The sequence below is a fragment of the Egretta garzetta genome, unplaced genomic scaffold, assembly GCF_000687185.1.
Source record: "Egretta garzetta isolate BGI_Z169 unplaced genomic scaffold, ASM68718v1 scaffold130, whole genome shotgun sequence".
Taxonomy (NCBI): Eukaryota; Metazoa; Chordata; class Aves; order Pelecaniformes; family Ardeidae; genus Egretta; species Egretta garzetta.
Genome location: NW_009258284.1, coordinates 1,659,230 through 1,677,981, shown reverse-complemented (window position 1 = coordinate 1,677,981; position 18,752 = coordinate 1,659,230). Strand labels below are relative to the sequence as shown.

Here is an 18,752-nt window from a genome sequence, read left to right as displayed (position 1 = left end):
GGTCTCAACTCTGTCTTCAACTCCACCTGTCACTAGGAGCTACAGCCCTTGGGGATCGGTCCTCCTAGTGGGATCAGGAATGTCTTCTCCGTAACAAAGCTCCTCCATAGTGCTTGTGGCACGGTAACGCTCATTCGGGGAATCGATAGAGCAATTGGTACTGCCCCTCACTGCTTTGCTTTGAACGTCAGTGTGCCCGTGTGCCCCCACAGCATCCTTTGCTTGGCCCTCTGCAGCATTACAGCAAGGTGTTAAAATGAAAATGCTGTTTGTGGGCACGAGGGCCTCATTTTACCAACAAGGGAGAAGGAAGGCAGGGAGACATTCTTGAGGCGGCAGTGAATCTGGATGAGATTTCTAGCTTCCCGCCCTGCGTGCAGTCCTGAAGGACCAGAAAAACGTGGGTATCTATCTTCAGCATTTCTTGTTCCCATTTGTTGCTTATTTTGTTGCAGTTGTTTTCCCTTTTTTAGCTTTACTGACCTTTTTTTTATATTTTGTCCTTTGTTAAAGTTGTGGGGTTTTTTTTTCCTAGAGCAGAGAAATTGCAAATACAATGTTATCACGAATAATGTGCTGACTTTGTTTTCTTATCTACTTTAGGACATTTATTTACCCCTTCTTCACTAGAGGCAGACCTTTCCCACTGCAATTGCTTTTCTTTGGCACGTTATTCTGTATCTATAATGGCTTCCTCCAGGGCTACTACCTGATTTACTGCGCTGAATATCCAAACGATTGGTGCACCGATATCCGATTTACATCAGGTAATTACAGCTGCAGGATTCCCAAGATCTAATCTCCAAGCAATTTGTAAGCATTTTGAATTATGTCCTAATCTTCACCGAACATGTGAGTCAACTCAGTTGTGATGGAAATCAGCGTAAAACCTGCCTGCTGGCCCAGCTAAAACAAATAAATGTGCAGTGACTTTTTTTTTTCCCCCCCGCTAGGCAGCCACCTTTGAAGACGTATGATGTTATGTGTTAGTCTCAAATCACCAGCCTTGTTTTACTGACACCAGGCCAGAGCCTCCTGCTGCTATGGGCTGTGGAGATGCAATGCCAGGCCTCCGCTGAACGGGGATGTGCCCTTGCTCAGCCAGAAGCATCCACCCAGCCGTGGCCGTGTGCAAGCGCAAACTGTGGCTTTCTCTTCCCTGCCGGGGAGCTTTGCACTTGATGCAGCTATTCCAACCGAGAGAGAAAAGAAGGGCAAAACCCCAGCATAAATGAGGCTTTAGAGACAAAGGGCTCTTTTTGCTCACGTAAGGCACATGGGAGAATTAGAGATGACGTACAGTGTGGTTGTATATTAATATGGTTCCTTTATATCCCGTAACTTAATAGCCTAGCTGAATTTCACCCTGTAAAATCCCCGAGAGAATAACCGAGCAAGAGCAGCTAGGTGGCATTACACATTTGGTGCTGCACAGAGGATGTTTTTTAAATGCACACCTAGAGATCAAGATTAACATGGAGCTCTGAGGAAATGTTTTGGATATGACAAGTACAAAATAACCAAGGTACTTTCTGTACCCCGTTTCAGGCTGTGGATGAAAGTTCAGTCTTTTCAGACAGCATCGCAGATTAAAAATCCTGGACATCGTTTAGTAAGAGCTCGCACACCCAGCAAAGAAAACACCACACCACATAATTTACATGATAAATAAGATAAATATTTAATTAAAAAAAAAAGGAAATCGGCATTAGCAGTACTTGAAATATTAAATAAAAACCAGTATTTTCTTGCCCTACAGACTCCTACCAACTTTCTGTTGCTACTGGAGTGTTGAGGTTTTATGAGCACTCAGTCTTTTTTCTATACTCCGTAGTGCACACCACCTCTACTTCTTTCCTTGCTTCCCAGTCATTGTCAGAGGTGGTTTTCTCAGTGTCTAATGTGGCATGAAATGTAGGGCACGTCACCTGCAGAGTTTCTCAATCAAATGCCTCTATTTTTTCAGCTAAATGGAGTATGGTCAATGAATTATTCTGGCAAGAAATTGTCAGTGAGTAACCGCTCCGTGTGCGTGCCCGGAGCTCTGTCCATGCAGTCTCAACTGGCAGCAGACCGAGCCGCGCTGAAACGCAGGTTCCCTTCCCAGCTCGGGCAATGTGCCAGAGAAGTTTGTGTTCTCTGTGCTCCTCCATCCCCAGCTGTAAAATGAGAGTAAGGGTACTCACCTACAGCTCCATGGTTACTCTGCAGTCACGTCCACAGCCATGGCTGGCTGCCATCCGCCAGCAATCTCAGCTGGGTACTTAGTGCCCCCCTCCCCTGGCCTTGATCTTCAATAAATGGTGACTATGGCCAGCTGGGAAGTTCAGCTTTTTCTCACACCAGCTGAAAGTGCTCCGCTCTCACCAACAAAGCAACGTGCTCAGGATGGTCATTGCTCTGTCCAGAGTTGCTCTCTGCACTGAAGCTATCCCATGTGGGTGATCCCAGGGGACTGTGATCCCACAATTGGCATGGGGTTGTTTGTCACCAGTCACCCCTGCTTCTCCTGGTCAGCAGCCTTCTCAGTAGCAGCGCATCTGTTGACTGGGAGAAGAATCCACCCACCGCACGCTAGGTCTCCTATCTGCCTGCTCCAGAGATAAACCTCACATAGGCGCTGGAGTAGGGATAGCTAGACAGAGCTCTCTTTCTAATTCATTTCTTGTTTGTTCCTTAGGCCTCCTCTTATTTCTGCTGGGAATGGGAATCAACATTCACAGTGATCTCCTGCTGCGCCAGCTGAGGAAACCTGGGGAAGTCACTTACAAGATTCCTCAAGGTATACTCTTATCCCCCACCTCCTTGGAGAAAGTAGGGCAGCAGGACAGATACACAGCAAAGCAACCATAATATCAGAGATGCCAGTGTTGCACAGGTACTCGGTTCAGGTGCCCCTCGGAGCTGCAGGGACCAACATGAGCCAGCTGCAGATGGTCCACGAGAAGCAACAAGAGTATCTGGAAAACAGGAGCTGTGAGGAGGGGTTTTAGGAAAGGGACTGGGTAATTTAGAGAAGATTGAAGTGGGACATAGGAAGAGGAGCCTGAAGAAGAGAAGACTGAGAGGGGACCTCATCAACACATACAAATATCTTAAGAGTGGATGTCACAAGGACAGAGCCAGACTCTTCTCAGTGGCGCCCAGCGACAGGACAAGGGGTAATGGGTACTAACTGAAACATAAGAGGTTTCAGTTGAATATGAGGAAGAACTTCTTTACTGTGTGAGGGTGACAGAACACTGGAACAGGCTGCCCAGGGGGGGTGTGGAGTCTCCTTCTCTGGAGATACTCAAAACCCGCCTGGATGATGTCCTGTGTAAGGACACCTGTGTCTAGGTGATCCTGCTTTAGCAGGAGGGTTGGACTAGATGATCTCCAGAGGTCTGTTCCAACCCTTGCCATTCTGGGATTCTGTGATTTTAGCCTTGTAAAAGGCAGTTGCAAAGAAGGAATTATTCTTCTCCATGCCCAGGAAGAAGTAATGGACTTATTACACTGCAAAAGGGAGATTCAAAGTGTAAACTTCAGGGGGAAAAAAATAACACCAAGGATGCAAGGTGCAGAATTTCCGTCTCTTTCAAGGTGGAGCTTGGTGAGGAAAGAGCAGCTGTGGGCCCAAGCAGTGAACCAGGAAACGTTTAGCTGTAGAGCAAGGTGGATGGGGAGCCAGGGTTGTCCTGGGTTTGGTGTTGACCCCTTCTACTGGCTTGTTATGGATGGTAATAGGTCTCCCCTAGAGTTTCTCACCCCCAATACTTACATGCCTCTTGTAGATGTTGTGATTAGCTAAGATGCAAAACTGAGATCCAGATTTTGCATTCCCCAAAGGTAGTGGGGTTTGCAAAATATTTTTTAGGGCCTGAAAGAATTGACTAGTATTAATAATTTTAATTTAAATCTAATAATGGGCTTTCTTAAGTCCTTTTCCAAATGAAAATATGACTGAGAAAGCTCTGGAAGCCTCTGGGTTAGAATCACATTTGATTCTTGTACAAGATCCTCCTTTGACACAGCTTCAGGGCAGTGGGTTCAGGTTGCTGTTATGGACTCTGAATAAGAAAGGTAGCATATTTTCCTGCTCACTGTATGGGAAAGAACTTTCCATGTGCGTGAGATGGCTGTAAAAATTACGTATTTTGTCTGTTGGCGCAGGGGGACTGTTCACCTATGTTTCTGGAGCCAACTACTTTGGAGAAATTGTGGAATGGTTTGGTTTTGCCATAGCAACCTGGTCCCTACCAGCCTTCGCCTTTGCCTTTTTTACTCTTTGCTGCATCGGGCCACGTGCTTATCACCATCACAGGTATCAAATGGTTTCTTGCCGTATGCTGCTGCTTGTTCTTGGAGTGCGGTTTGCAAAACGCCAGGGGGGGCGGAGGAGCAGGGCCAGGATTCCAGATAAAACTGAAAGTGAATACTATGTACAAGAAGCCTATCGGCCTATTTGTGACTGGGTGAGAGTGAGGCAGTCGGCTGGAGCTCCCGTTGAGTCGAGCGGGCCTGATAGGCGTTGAATCTGACATGAGTTACATCGCTGCATCCACCACGTTAAAGCCTCTTTTTGCTGAGCCTTGTAAATGTGAACCTTTCCGAAGGGTTCCCTTGCTACCCCTGCAGTTCTTTGGAGTAAATGTGGTCCCCTGCTCCGAATTCCTAAAGTTTCTACTTTAGGTCTGGTAGAACCTTAACAGTATTATCAGCTTTCACTTGATTGAATAACCTGGTGTAAATAGTTTCGGAGGGCTCTTTTGCAGAGTAACACACAGAGGTTACAAAGGAAGGCAGTTTGAAGGAGTTTTAAGGTTCCTCAGCTGAGCTGTTACTGAAAACTGTGCCGTTCCCTGGTATGTCTGCAGGTTCACTCTCTGGCTTATTTTCTTTCAGGTACTATCTCAAGACATTTACGGACTATCCAAAATCAAGGAAAGCCTTGATTCCTTTTGTTTTTTAATGATTAAAATATGGACTCTGTGTTCTGTTTTTTATAGGGCTTTTTTCAATTCCTAGTTTTAATGTTAGACCTGCCTATTACTAATTGTACAAATGGTAACCTAGGGTTGTAACAGACAAGAAGGTAATTCGGAATGGAAATTCTTGTCTTTAATTACAGGGGAAATTGCAGATAGTTGTGGGCAAAGGGACTCCCCGAACAACAGGTTTGCTTGTCGGTGGAGTTCTACCAATGGCTATATCACTACACTGACATCAGAGAAAAAGCATTGACTAAAAACAGATGCAGAAAAGTAGAAAGTAAGCCCATGACTTCAGAGAAAGTCTTCAGGAGCCACTCCAACTTCTAGCACTTCTGCAGCTGCTTCCAAGAGGACACTTGTGCTGGCACGAGGCTGGGAGCAGTGTCCCATGGCACAAAGGCGGTGTGAAGTACGTGGAGATGGAAGCATCTTAAGCTGGCACTCACAAGCACAGTGTCTGTGTTCCTTCCTTAAGCAATAGTCTCCTCGCTGTCAGATGATTAATCTTCAGCCATCAGGGGGATTTTTTTTTTTAAGTGTACTTTGTTAAAGCAATTGCAGCTCCATTAGGTTTTTTTTTTTCCTCTTGCAAATTCAGAGCTCTTTTCAGAATAAAAATTTTTCCACTCAAAAACACTCAATTGTTGTTCATAAAAAAAAAACTTGAGATGGTGAAGTATGACAAAAATTACAACAAGTAAGAAGCTCTATGTTGAAGAAAATGTTCTCCAACACTGGCAGTACATTGTGTCTACAGAGAACATTTTCAGATACTCATATTAAGAAATGATACAGAGATATTATTGGATTTTCACAAAAACACAGGATGTCTCTTCTTAATTTCAGAATATAGTTAGGAATTTTCCCAAAATTGTCATTAACCTCAACAGAAAGAGATGTCCCCACAGATGGTGATAGTTTTAGTTACCCTTTAGAGCATAAAATCCTGCTAAGAATTATGTTGAGTAGCTGGAAAGAAAAAGAGCAGGCTGCACATACCGAACACACTACCTGCTGCTGGAGTAACCTGATTGTACACAATTTTCTCCAAAACACAATAAAATTTATGTAAAACACAACGCTGTGCTAGCCTATAACTTACTGTTTGCAGAAACAAGTCTCTGTGCTGTTGCTTACCGAGTCCTGCTCACGCTGGCTTCCTCCTCCTGGGCAAACCTTCCCTTCTTTGCTCGTATTATTAAATGTCTTCATTACCATAGAGCAGAGCAGCCAGCAGAGGCTGGGTCCCATTGCAGTGGTCCCTGTGCGGCGCACAGGAGAGCTGGACCCTTTGCCGTGTGTAGGTAAAGGTAAGGGAGGGATGAAATAAGGCACAAGCAGAATTGTCGTTGCACAGGCTGTGGGTTTCACATCAGCACTGCAAACGTATTTTCCTTTTGTTTCCTTCCTTTCCCTGATCCTCCATGTGGAAACACGCTGGGGAGGGGGTTGCTGGGTGTGAAGTCAGGGATGGAAAGGCTGGAGGTGACGAGGATGCTAGGTGGGAGGGAATGGCATCTTCCCCGGGGAGCGGATGCTGAGCGTGAGCAGCCACCCCGCTCCCCGGAGCTCCCTGCCACAGCAGCTCCTCCTTGAGGATCCTTCCTTGTGCTTTTTGCCCCTCAAAGCCTCGCAAGTGATGAGACAGCAAACAGCCTGTGGGTGCTGAGCTGGGGGAGAGCAGGGACCAAGCTCTGCCTCACTCTTTCGACCAGAACTTGTTCAGGCTTCTCTGTCCCTCCCACCTACCCTTTCTATCAGGCAGGACTATTCCCTGCATTTATTTTGCCTTGCTTAATGTTTGCCCCAGATGGGCTGTTATTGCCACTGTCAGTCCCAGGCCCAGATATCCAGGGGCCGGGGGGCTCCACAGCCTGGCACCCCTGCACTGGCTGAGCACAGGGTGCCTCGAGGTGCTGGGTGCCTTGCTGGAGCAACACCATCCTCTCTGTCACGGGCCCCGGAGACGTCACATGGAAAAGGGCTGCAGGCGGGAAAGGAGCACATCTTCCTTCTGACCTCTCCCATGGCATTTTTGGAGACCAGGAGTGACACACATGTGCTTCGAACCCCCTGCCAGCAGCGATTGCGTTTAATTGTGATGGAGAGGAGACACAGGCTCTCCCCATGCCGAGTGCCCCCAGGGGCTGGTGGCTGCTGCCCTCCCTGCAGGGACACCAGCCTACCCCGCTGGGCATGGGAATGCCCCAGGGCAGCACACCTGGGGCCACGGTGCTCCTGAGAAATTTTTTTCATCATCCATTATTTTTATAAGGAAAAATATATTCCCCTTGTCTCGGGGAGAAAAAACACAGCGGGCATTTTCATATCCCTGTGCTCAAGCCTCTGGAAGCTATGTACACATATGATTTCAGAGCTGACCGTAAAGTGTTTTTCAAAAGTAGCATTTTTCTGACTTTCTTTGCAATGTCCTTTTGTTCTGCCAAAAGCTAGGGGAAGTGTCCTCCGCTGGTAAGCCTTTAAAATAATAGCTCATTCCTTTTCTCCACCCTTTTCAATACTGTTTTTCTGTTTGGTTTCCTCCCATCATTCACATTTTAGTTTTCATTTACCTTTGAGGAACATTTATGTTTGGGTGCTGTTGCCCTGGAGAGGGCCTTCCTCAGGACAGCTCTGCTAGAAAGACCTCTCTTACATGGAGCTAATAACCAAGCCTTCATCCCTGCTGGCAGCCTGCTGGGAAATGAATCCTTTATCCCCAGGACTCGTGTTAATTTAATTATTTTTGTATTGTTCAAGTGCTTTTTTCAAAAGCTGACTTTCCGTAAACATGCGCTGTTCCGCTGTGGTCCTACACAAACAGCTTAATCATGCATCTGACAGCTTCTTCTGCGAAATGTGCCTTCTGCACCTAACCGATCAGACAGACCACTTATTGAGACCAGAATTTAGATACCTAATCTCTTCTGACAGCCGAAAACAGAACTAAATGCTGTTCACTGGGAGGCGAAGAGGAGCACAATGGCACTTGCCAGCCCTCATTCCCGTCTCTATGTGCCATGCACGCTTCAGCCTTCACCCGGCCGTCGTCCGTGCTCCAGATGAGAGGTCACTCGAGCCCACAGAAAACTGGCTCCAGGCATCGTAGGGCACTTGCAGCTATTGCTTTAAAGAACATATTTTACATAATATATTTACACAAAAGGAAAAAAAAAACCCAACCAAACTGATTTTGGCCCTTGAGTGACTGTCTTTAGGAAAAGCACTCATCTGGGAGCTGCACTCCTGCTCCCACTACTCTCTTGGAACACGAAGCCTCTTACGCTTGGCCAGAAGCTCTGAATGTTTCTGCAGAAATACCAAACCACCGTGTGTCCTGAAACCACAAATACCAAAGGAACTCTGCCTAGGTAGGTAGAGTGCTCTAATGGCTTGGGCTCAAGAATATCTGTTTTGTACTCTTGACAGTGTCACTGACTGATGAAATTCAGCAAGTTATCACTTTTGGGGTTGTTTTCCTTTCTATTGCTTGTCTCTGGAAATGGTCTTGAAGGCCCGGTTTTTGTTCACTTAGTACTTGTCAAAGCAGTCCCAAACTCAGTTGGGGCCTGTAGATACTGATATAATACAAATAAGATACAGCCTGTTGCATGTTCTTGGGAGACAGCGTAATTATAATACTGCAAAATATTCTGAAGACATATAAGATATCCAAATGCACTGAAACGCATCTTAAGGAGATATTTGTGTGATAGTTCATCACAGAAAAAGGCTAATACATGTCACCCACTGAACCTTAGGCTCATTTGCTGGCAGCAGAGGGATTGCCTGCTTGTATTTCATTCACTTGTCAAGTTAACAAAATCCTTTTTAATGCAAATCACCATAGGGTCTCATTTAAATCCAAGCATAGACCTGGAAGCCTCATAGCCTCTCTTCTGCCACCTCTGGGGTCCTCCTGAACCACTCTAATTTCGCAGAGCAGGATTTTTCTAGAGATGTCTTCTCACAAACCCAAACACTGCTGTCTGTGCATGAGTAATGTGGTTTAGGAAGTACAAACGTCTGATACTAATTTAGGGCCAGGGCCTGCCGGTTCCTCATGAGCAGAACCATACCCCGTGAGCTGCTCAAGACTATGCCACCGTTCACTACAAACGGAGGGAGCAAGTTTGATCTCTGTGGGAATGAAGTCGGTGGGCAGACATCCAGAAGTGCCTAATGGTGACTCCTGGAAAAGTAAAGGAAGACATTCAGGTCTGGTTCTGGTTTATGTTACCACAAGTTACAAGTGCCTTCCCAATGAATCTCTCTTCAGCGCTGTAAGTCTGAAAGGTAGAAGAAAAAGACACAGTTTTCGGAAGTTCATTAAGTTGGTTCCTTTGCATATTCAGAAGATAACAGACTAACTGATGGAATAATCCCACCACCATGCCTTTCAGCCAGGTGCCAGGGTCTCTCCCCCCCAGCAGAGTCAGTGAAAACGTTAGCTCCCCCAGGCAGGGATTCACAACACCCACGCTGGAAGCCTACAGTCCCACGTAGGAGACAGGGATGCTGGAAGTACACCCCAGTGAGCCCCCTGTGCCCCCATCCTGTGCCCACCAGCCCTCGGGAGCTGGCCACGGGCTCCCCCTGCCCACAGGGCGCTGGGTATCACACCGGCGAAGGGGAACTCAGCTCTCCAGTGACCCTGGGAGAGTCCTCCTCCTCATCCGCATCCTCAGCCTCATCTTCCTCATCCTCCCTGACGGGACTGCCACAGCTCGGGTTGTTACACCAGAGCAAAGCCCTCTTCCCCCAGTGCGGCCAGGTACAAGCGCACAGCCCCGAGTGAATCTGTTTTCTGTGATGGAGACTGGTGAAATGACTCCCGTCTCCCCAGCAAGAGAGCAGCTTGCAGATGATTTGGAAATTCATCTCCTCTGCCAAAATAGGACCTCTGCCAGTTGACCAGAAAATCTGTGTTTCAGATCTTCGCAGGAACGGAAAACCTGTCCTTTCACCAATTACAAACTTGGAAGGCGTTCAAGTAGAGGAAACCAAGAAAGTGCTGTTCATGGTGGATTTCTAGAGTTGTGGGAAGCTGGCTCTGGCAGGCCTACAGACAATTTTAAAATACCAGCAAACATCACTCTTGGGATAAAAAGCTGGTTTGGAGGAATTAAAATACATTTGCATCAATGGAGCTGCCTGATCTAAATCCTCTTTTCCCTCTGCTGGGAATTTAGAACTGGCATTCTGGTAGCAAATAGGAAAATGTGTATTTCAGCACTGAACGTACTAATCCTGCCTTCTGTGCAGTGGGGTGAAACCCTAACCTCGCATGCCCTGGCAGCCTCGCACACCGAGAAATGCTTCTGGGGGTGTTAACTGAGCTATGCCAGGCAGTCCTCTTACGTGTGATACAACTTCAGCTTCACAGCCAGCAAGCTAGAGCCCGAGCCCAAGTCAGCCGCTCCCCGTAAGCCTTGTGCTCCAGACCCCTCCCCAGCTTTGTGGCTCTCCTCTGGACATGCTCCAGCAAGGTAGCGTCTTTCTTGTAGTGAGGGGCCCAAAACTGAACACAGTATTCAAGGTGCAGCCCCACCAGCACTGAGTACAGGGGCACGATCACTTCCCTGCTCCTGCTGGCCACACTATTCCTGATACAAGCCAGGATGCCATTGGCCTTCTTGGCCACCTGGGCACACTGCTGGCTCGTATTCAGCCGGCTGTCAACCAGTAGCCCTAGGTCTTTTTCCACCAGGCAGCTTTCCAGGTCTTTTCCAACCAAAGCGATTCTATGATTCTATGATTCTAAATCTGTAGACACAGTCATAAAAAGCAAAATATGGCGACTGGCCCAAAACTGAGATGCACGTCCTAGAGCTTTGCTAATAACTTTGGGCTGGCAAATGGCTCTCTGCAGCACGTCAAATGGCGAAATTCTCCCTGCCTTCAGCAAGGCTCTGGTTTCACCTGCATTTTCTCTGTTCAGATACGTTAGTGGCCTGTAGCCAATGATTTTCAGCACTGCTACTACCCAGCATCCAGCCATATGTTAGCCATAGCAACTCAGGCAAGCTTCTTTTCATAAAGCAATATTGCCGTTTCCCCCTGTTGCTGACTGAAATGCTGTTTCACAGGTATTTTCACAGTTTATTCTCTGCCTAGGTCTTGGGTTCTCAATGCATTACCTACAAGGGGGAGTAGAATAGCCTGAGTTTGTACCCCTGTGCCTTTCCCTTCTTTTTGTTGTCAGAGTAATGCTTTCCAGGCTGGTTTAGCCACCAGCTCAAGTAGAGACCACCACACCTGTAGCCCAGCTAAGAGTATCTGCCCTTCTGGCAGGATGGAGGCCAACCCACACAGTTCTTCCCCCCTCAGCATCCTGTGATGGCAAAACCTTGAGCCATTTGATCCCATTTGATTAACTTAGAGTTTGCATTGGTTTTCTCTCGTTCATGTGCCAAGAACAACCTCCTTGAAGATTTTCCTCTCCTTCGATCCCCTCCAAGGTTTCTGAAGTCTTCTGAAATGTGTGGTGTGTTGTTTGGGTCTGTGTCAGCAAGTCCAGCATCACCCTTCAGACCCTACCTGAGCTGGCAGTCCCTGAGCTGTGGCTTGGCTCTGTGGGGCTGATGCCCTGCCATCTCTTGCCACCGCTCTTGGGCTTTTCTTCTGCTGCCTTTAAAATGGATCTCAGCATTTGACTTCCATATGGAGGATTTGAGCTTCAGGCTCTCTGGGATGCTGCAGTTTGGATTTTGCCACCCAGGGAGATGCAAGCTTGTGCCCTGCATACTACTGCTATGCACCTACCCAGCGTGCAGCCTACAATCTCAGGTGGCGAATATAAGCCAGTGGAGGAAAGAAAACTAATGGAGTTTCTTGCTCTAAAAGCAAGTGAAGTCAGAAGAGACCAGAAGAGAGCTGAATTTCTACCCTTCCGTGGGTCATGGAGGAGGCAAACACAGGGACAACTTCCTTGTACCCCCTTGGGAGGGGACAAAAGGGTCAGCTCCTGGACTAGGGCAGGGGGTCCATGGCAGGGTTGGCTTGATTGGGAGGTCAGCCCAGGTCAGATGAGGAGCTCCATATAAGGTTCAATGGCAGTAAGAAACTGGAAAGCTACATGCACGTGGCTGGGAAGATCACTGGGGACCTTGAGGATGGAGTTCAGGATGGCTTGAAGGCAATGTTAAGGCCAGTGCTCCCTGCCCAGGGGAGTGACCCCCAGACTTAGCTCTTCAGGCTGAGGATGAAAGAGCACCTTAACATCAGCTCTGATGGGTAGCAGTGGTCAGCTCCACATCCTCAGGCCATCACCCTTGCTCTGAGCATGGCGTTATGGTCCCTGAAGCAGGGTGACGCTAGAGGTGGATGCTGGGCTGTGAGTCCCCTGGGACTCTCTGTTGGCCAGTCCTCTCTTTAGACTCAGTCTATCTCTGACTAATCCGAGACTGGATGAAAGACTCCTGGCTAGAAAGGCTACCAAGAAGTTTACTAACTGGGCTTCCTTTATAAGATAAGGTGGGCTCTGATGCTTATGCAAACTAACCCAATTTGTCTAAATTTCTTCTGTTCTTATAATCCAGACATCATCTGGTTATATCTAACTAAGCGTTATCATTAATTTGCAATGAACATTCAGTGAAACCGATCCACACCTTCTGGCCAGGCCCTGGCGTTACGGGGCAGCTGGTGCCATAGCACTGCGTTGCCTCAGTTTTTCCAGCTGTGAGCACATCTCGTCGGAGGTCTGCTGGCACTGCGTCACTGCCACCGCTCAGAGGGCATGACGAGCTCTTTACCAGCCCCAGCCATCCCCGCTCCCCTGGGTGAAGCAGAGACTAGGATCTGAGGAAACTGGAATTTAAGCAAATCAGAGGAATGGGTTTGATTATGCCAGATGCCCATGGCAATCAGTGCATTACAGAGAGGGAGAGATTTTAACCGCAGCAGTGGATCTGCCTGCTCATCCCCCAGGAGGGTAGCGAGCGTGTGACAGTTTCTGACGAGAGCAGCGTGCTTCCTCTACCCAACATACTTTTGTCTGGGGTTTGCTGCTGGGCTAAAACTCCGAGAGCAGGACCAGCCAAGGAGGGACGACTCACGGCCATGCTAGAAACCAGGCAATGACTCAGAGGTGGAGCTGGCTCGCAGGCCTGCTGCAGCCTTGTATCACAGGGCTGGTGTGGTCAACTCGGGCAGTGGTGGGGCTGGAGAGGCTCCCAGCCAGCCCCTCCCTCCCACTAGCAACCCCGGCAAAGGATGCAGTGACTTCTTCTTGGCACCTTTCAGCACACTCTCTGCCAAAAAGATGTCCCAAATGTTCACCTGCTTCCATCTGACTTAATCTTCCCTGAACATGAGTGACCAGGCTTAGTCCTGGGATTGCAGGCAAGGGCTCAACCTCTGCATTTATGCGATAGCATCAAAGCCTCCTGCAAATGCCTGGCCTGACACATCCGACAAGGATATTCACCTTGTTTCATGTCTGTATCACACTGGGGACTCATCGTAGTCCTGTGGTTGATTAATGCGCTATGGTGACCACCCAGGACACTTGCCCAAGGGATCTCTGTGACACTTGGAAGGAGCTCCTGTGGAAGCTTTCTTCAGCCTGGAGAACTGCTCAGCTTTAGCAGCTGATCCTTGCAAGAAGCAGCTCTTGGTACCACCCTCCAGCCAGAGCTGTCGTGGGGAAGCTCTTGCAAGAACCAGGTGCACACTCACTCTCCTGAGGTGGATGCAATGCCCTCCCCATCCTGCTGGGCACAGTCCTTCTGTATGGAAATGTGTTGCCCAGCTGCTATCATGGGCAATGGCAGAAAGGGCTAAGAAACATACTTAGAAGAGCTCAAAGACTAAAGCAGACTCGAAGGTAACAGAAGCAATGATGCATTATCCTGTGTAGAAATGGTGAAAGCAAAAGTGGTTTGGGTCTGTTCCTCTCTGAGGAGCAAGGGGTGAAGAAGGTGGGTGGCTGGAGGAGCAGCTCATCAATGGCATGTATCCCGAGCTGGATGAAGCACTGCGTGTGACCTGCTCCTGATGCTGGGTTTGACACCCTTTGGTATTGTCTTTTATTTCTCTTCCCCAGAAGGATTTCTCAATCGCAGAAAAATGTGTTTTGGTAATGTTTTTGTCCCTCAGTCCGAGGAGATGTCGACAGTCTCACTTCCTACCAACTGCGATGCTGCGATTGCTTAATGTAGAGTGTTGTCATGTTACTATTTTCTCAGACAGAGCATTACAAGTTTCTAACCTCTCATTCAAATTATTTTATGGAAATATCATGATTGTTTTATTGCTATAGCCATAAACATCAGATGTTGTGCAAGTTTCAGTCCAAATAGCCTAAACCCCCATTTACTTCAATAAAATTACCACGACTAATTTGTATCTTTCCATTTGACAATGTGTTCACACATGTAAGGAATTAACTATTTTCGGATAAAATTACTTATTACCAGTAAATTACTATTATTTTGACTTGCACTAACAGTTGCTAATAATGCAAGATGGGGAGGGAGAGGAACATGTGTTTGTACCAGCTGTTGTTTCATTTTTACCCAAAAAGCATGAAGAAGTTGTTGGCAGTCATCGCAAAAAGACTTTCTTTCTTCCTCTTCAAGCACAAGTGTAACAGCTGTTGCCTCTGGCAAGTGTAATTTTTGCCCTATTGATGCTCCTCCCACACAGAGTTTTATAACAGACCAAATAAAAAACCCTCAAAAATGGTAGAAGTTGTGCAATGTATTGAACTCGTTGCCCATGATTGGCACCCAAACTAGAAAAAGGAATAATCAGGCCACATGAAGATGTAATGGCCCTGAAGCCAGATCTGTGCCTTCCACTAGCCTAGGAAGAAGGGTGGCAGCAGCAGAACTTCTCACTCGGTGGGGCGCTGCCTCAGATTTCCTACAAGTCCTTTCCTGTTGCTGTATCAAGAACTGCGCTCCTTCTTCCTCTTGGCAACAGTTGGCTTTATTGATAGAAACTTTATTTATTTGTTCTCCACTAAGCCACGAGAGAATGCCCGCCTTGTGACGATTAAACGTCACGGTGGGGCTCTCTGCTGGTGGCAGACACTTGCAAGCTCTGTCTGTCTGAATCTTGCAAGCTGGTTCAGAAAGACGTCGTCTCCTTATCCTTGCCTCAGCTGACAGAATAGATGGAAACACATCATTCTGATGGTGCATGCAGCTTTTTCATGTAATTGTTCAGTGTCATGGCCACAAAAACAGTTTTCTCAGGGGAAGCTCTGTCAAGGCTGCCTGGGTAGTACAGCAACCAGCAACCCATATAGGGCTGAGCAAGCCCAATTCCTATTTTTTTCTGTGTATCACAGAAAAAAAAATCACCTTCTCAGTACAGGTAACCCCTGAGTTCTGATTTTTCTTCTTTTTTTTTTTTTTTTTTCAGCCAAGCTGCTCAGTTTCCATCTTCAGCATCACCCCTGATTTCCCCCAGTTGGCTGTGGGGTTTTAGTACCACATGTAACCTCCACGGTTCGGTTCCTTGTTTCTGTCCTTTTGATTCTCAGGCCCTTACCCTTGTCCCTCTGTCTCATCGGTGCATTGCACTATATGCTGGTACTATCCAACAAGGCTTTAGGCTGAGGTGAAACAATTTGGATCAGCTCACTGCAAAATAGTCTTAAAAAACATGGATTAGTATTAAGGACTTTGAATTCCCTTATTAAAATGCAGTGGGATAACCACAGCAGAACTCTTAAGTGCCTAATTCTAAGTGCGTGCCCAGGGATCCACTGGATCCATCTCCAGGGTTATGTTTCTCGAGTTACAGCAGTACTTTTTTTTTCTGGCAGACCTAATGGGCAACACAGTCAAGAGCAAATTCTAGACCTAATCCTCCTTCACAGGGAGCTGATTTTGATTCATCAAGTGGAAGGTGTAGAGCAGCTAGAATCTATCACATGCGCAAGGAGCTAAAATAATCCGTGATACTTTGGGACAAACCACATTCACTCAGAAGGGCAGGGGGCTGGGGAGGAGGGCTCCCACTCCCACGGTTTAATTCCAGCTGAGGTGCATACTATGCAGCTAGCACGCATACTATAGCAGTAGAATTTGTCATTAGACTGAAAGTCATGATCTTGATGTGGAAATGACTAGGTAAAATCCAGAGATTTGTTCTCATGCAGAAAGAGGAATTAGAATACTGAATTAGCCTCTTATAGCTTGAAAAATCTGTGCATCTTTATTCTCCAAAGCCAGGGCCAAGTCACAGCGATTATTTTATTCTTCGTTGAAATCAAGGGCGAATGTGGACTAGAAGTCAATGGTGCCATCTGGCCCTTCGGTAGGTCCTTGTAGGCTGCTAGCTTTGCAAAATTCAAGGGAGGTGATGTTAATCATCCAGCACGAGCAGCTGCTGCTGGAGCTGTTCCTCAGCTGAAGTGCTGTTCAGACAGGGGCCAGCAATTCCACCAAAGTATATCTAATTTAGCAGTGTAATTCTTTGACCATATTTCTTAAGAGGTAGAAGCCATTGCTATGAATAAATACACGATCCACCTGCTACCCAGTTTGAAGCAGGTCTACTCAAAAAAAGTGATGGCAGGAACCGGGATACCTGGCTAATGCTTCTGGCTCAGCATTTGATCCGTTGCATGAATTTTGGCAAGGCATTTCTCATTACAGCTGTTTCCTTTCCAGTTTGTCATGTTACAAGAACTTCATGAGACAGGCTAAGTATAATCCTGTCTTTATAATGAAGCCTAATGAAGCAGGATTCTGACCTCAGCCAATCCATCTAGACCAAACTTCTTGAACTTAGTTTTTTTGTAGTGAAGTACATCCAAAAAAAGAGAAGGGCTCAGCAGCCTGTTTGCCAGCAGCAGCAGAGCCAGGGGCACGCTGAAGTGACTGAGAGACTGCAAAGAAATCTGGGATCTCCTCTGGGACTGTAGGACAAGTCATATAGTGAAACCAGGCAAAACTTGCTTTCAGTGAGATCCCTGACCAGAGTCCTCTCACTGACCGGTGCTGGTTTAGACACTACTGTAACATAAACGATTGTAAGCAAAATCGTACAACTTGCTTGCATCCAGTTGTGGCCCACACAGCTGGTGATGTGTGTCACAGAACACATCTACTGGCTTTTCTTTCCTGCTCTGGAAATCCCTGCTAGCCTTTAAATGCTCAGTCCTTTTCCAAATCCTATGGAATTCTGGATGGAAATAACCCTCCACGGGAAGAAGCTAAATCTGGCATCAGGGTGCCAGCCACAGTGCTGCAGCACAGCCAGTCCCGTGCAGACGTGCTGCGTGCGGTGGCACCCAGGAGGAGGACCTGGGTCTGCTGGAGCCGCTGGCGGCAGGGAGGCGGCACCCTGCCCCGCATCCCTATCAAGCTATTGAAATAATTCCTAGATTCATCCACTGTTTGAGGCTTAGAGTGCAAGGAGAGGGCAAAGAAACAAGAAAATTAATTGTTTGTCAGTGTTTTTTCAGGGAACCCAATTTTTTTTTCCCACTGGCTGATGCTGAAAGCCATACAACCTGCAGCAGAAACGTTTGGTAGCAGAAGGGAGAAAATAGTAAATATACCTGTTTATTTCCCCACTTAAAAGGAATATTTTCTTACAATCAGCAAGGGAACAGCAACAAAAGTTGGCAAATAAACTCATTTTAAATGCTCCCTGTAGGACATCAGCATCCACTTTGTTACTTAAAGCTGCACTGACTTGTTTGATTAGCATGGTACAAGCTGCTGGTGTAGTGTCTAGTGGAGATGGGGAGAGAATCCAGCTGATCTCTGCCTCATGAGGTTCAACAAGGCCAAGTGCAAGGTCCTGCACCTGGGTTGGGGTAACCCCCAGTATCAATACAGGCTGGGGGAAGAAAGGATGGAGAGCAGCCCTGCCAAGAGGGACTTGGGGGCACTGATGGATGAAAAGCTGGACATGAGCTGGCAGTGTGCGCTGGCAGCCCAGAAGCCAGCCCTACCCTGGGCTGCATCAGGAGAAGCGTGGCCAGCAGGGCGAGGGAGGGGATTCTGCCCCTCTGCTCTGCTCTGGGGAGACCTCACCTGGAGCCCTGCATCCAGCTCTGGAGCCCTCAGCACAAGAAGGACATGGACCTGTTGGAGCGGGGCCAGAGGAGGGCTACTTTTCAGTAGGGACAGCTGTGACAGGACAAGGGGTAATGGCTTTAAACTAAAACAGGGTAGGTTTAGACTGGATATAAGGAAGAAATTCTTTACAATGAGGGTGGTGAAACACTGGAACGGGTTGCCCAGAGAGGTGGTGGAGGCCCCATCCCTGGAAACATTCAAGGCCAGGTTGGACAGGGCTCTGAGCAACCTGATGTGGTTAGCGGTGTCCCTGCTCCTGCAGGGGGGTTGGACTGGATGGGCTCTAGGGGTCCCTTCCAACCCAAAACAGTCTATGATTCTAAGTTTCAATGGACTTAATGCTATGTACAAGCTGGGGCTCTCTGGCAAGGAAAAGTCCCCTCCTCAGAAAGCCCCTGGGAGCCCCGGGCAAAGAAGCAAAGTCTGATGCAGGTCAGGCAATGCCAGTGCTGGGAGCTGCCCCAGCCGTGCCAGGGACATGATCCCAGGACAAATCAACCCACGCGTGCAGGCAGGCGCAGCTGGGCAGGAGGACGAAACCTGGGAGCTAACCTCCCCAGACTCCCTGGGAGCCCCATGCCTGAGGCTGCCCAGGGAGACCGGCAAGCTGGTGGCGCTCCGTTAATTTCCATTACGCCACTTCCAGAAAAAAATATTTTCTAGCTTTGAAATGGTGAAAAGTAGGAGAAGCTAAAAGGACTATTTATTCACAGGGAATCTTTGTTCC

General features: G+C 47.6%; 1 protein-coding gene across 1 annotated transcript; it reads left to right on the top strand.

Moving 5' to 3' along the window:
* Window positions 1-601: 601 nt before the first annotated feature.
* SRD5A2 (steroid 5 alpha-reductase 2) lies at window positions 602-4,954 on the top strand (the record flags this gene model as incomplete). The annotated part of the gene is made up of 4 exons (XM_009637186.1): window positions 602-767; window positions 2,681-2,782; window positions 4,156-4,306; window positions 4,888-4,954. Coding segments are annotated over 4 exons (486 nt in total), but the record flags the coding sequence as incomplete, so codon positions are not given.
* Window positions 4,955-18,752: the final 13,798 nt, after the last annotated feature.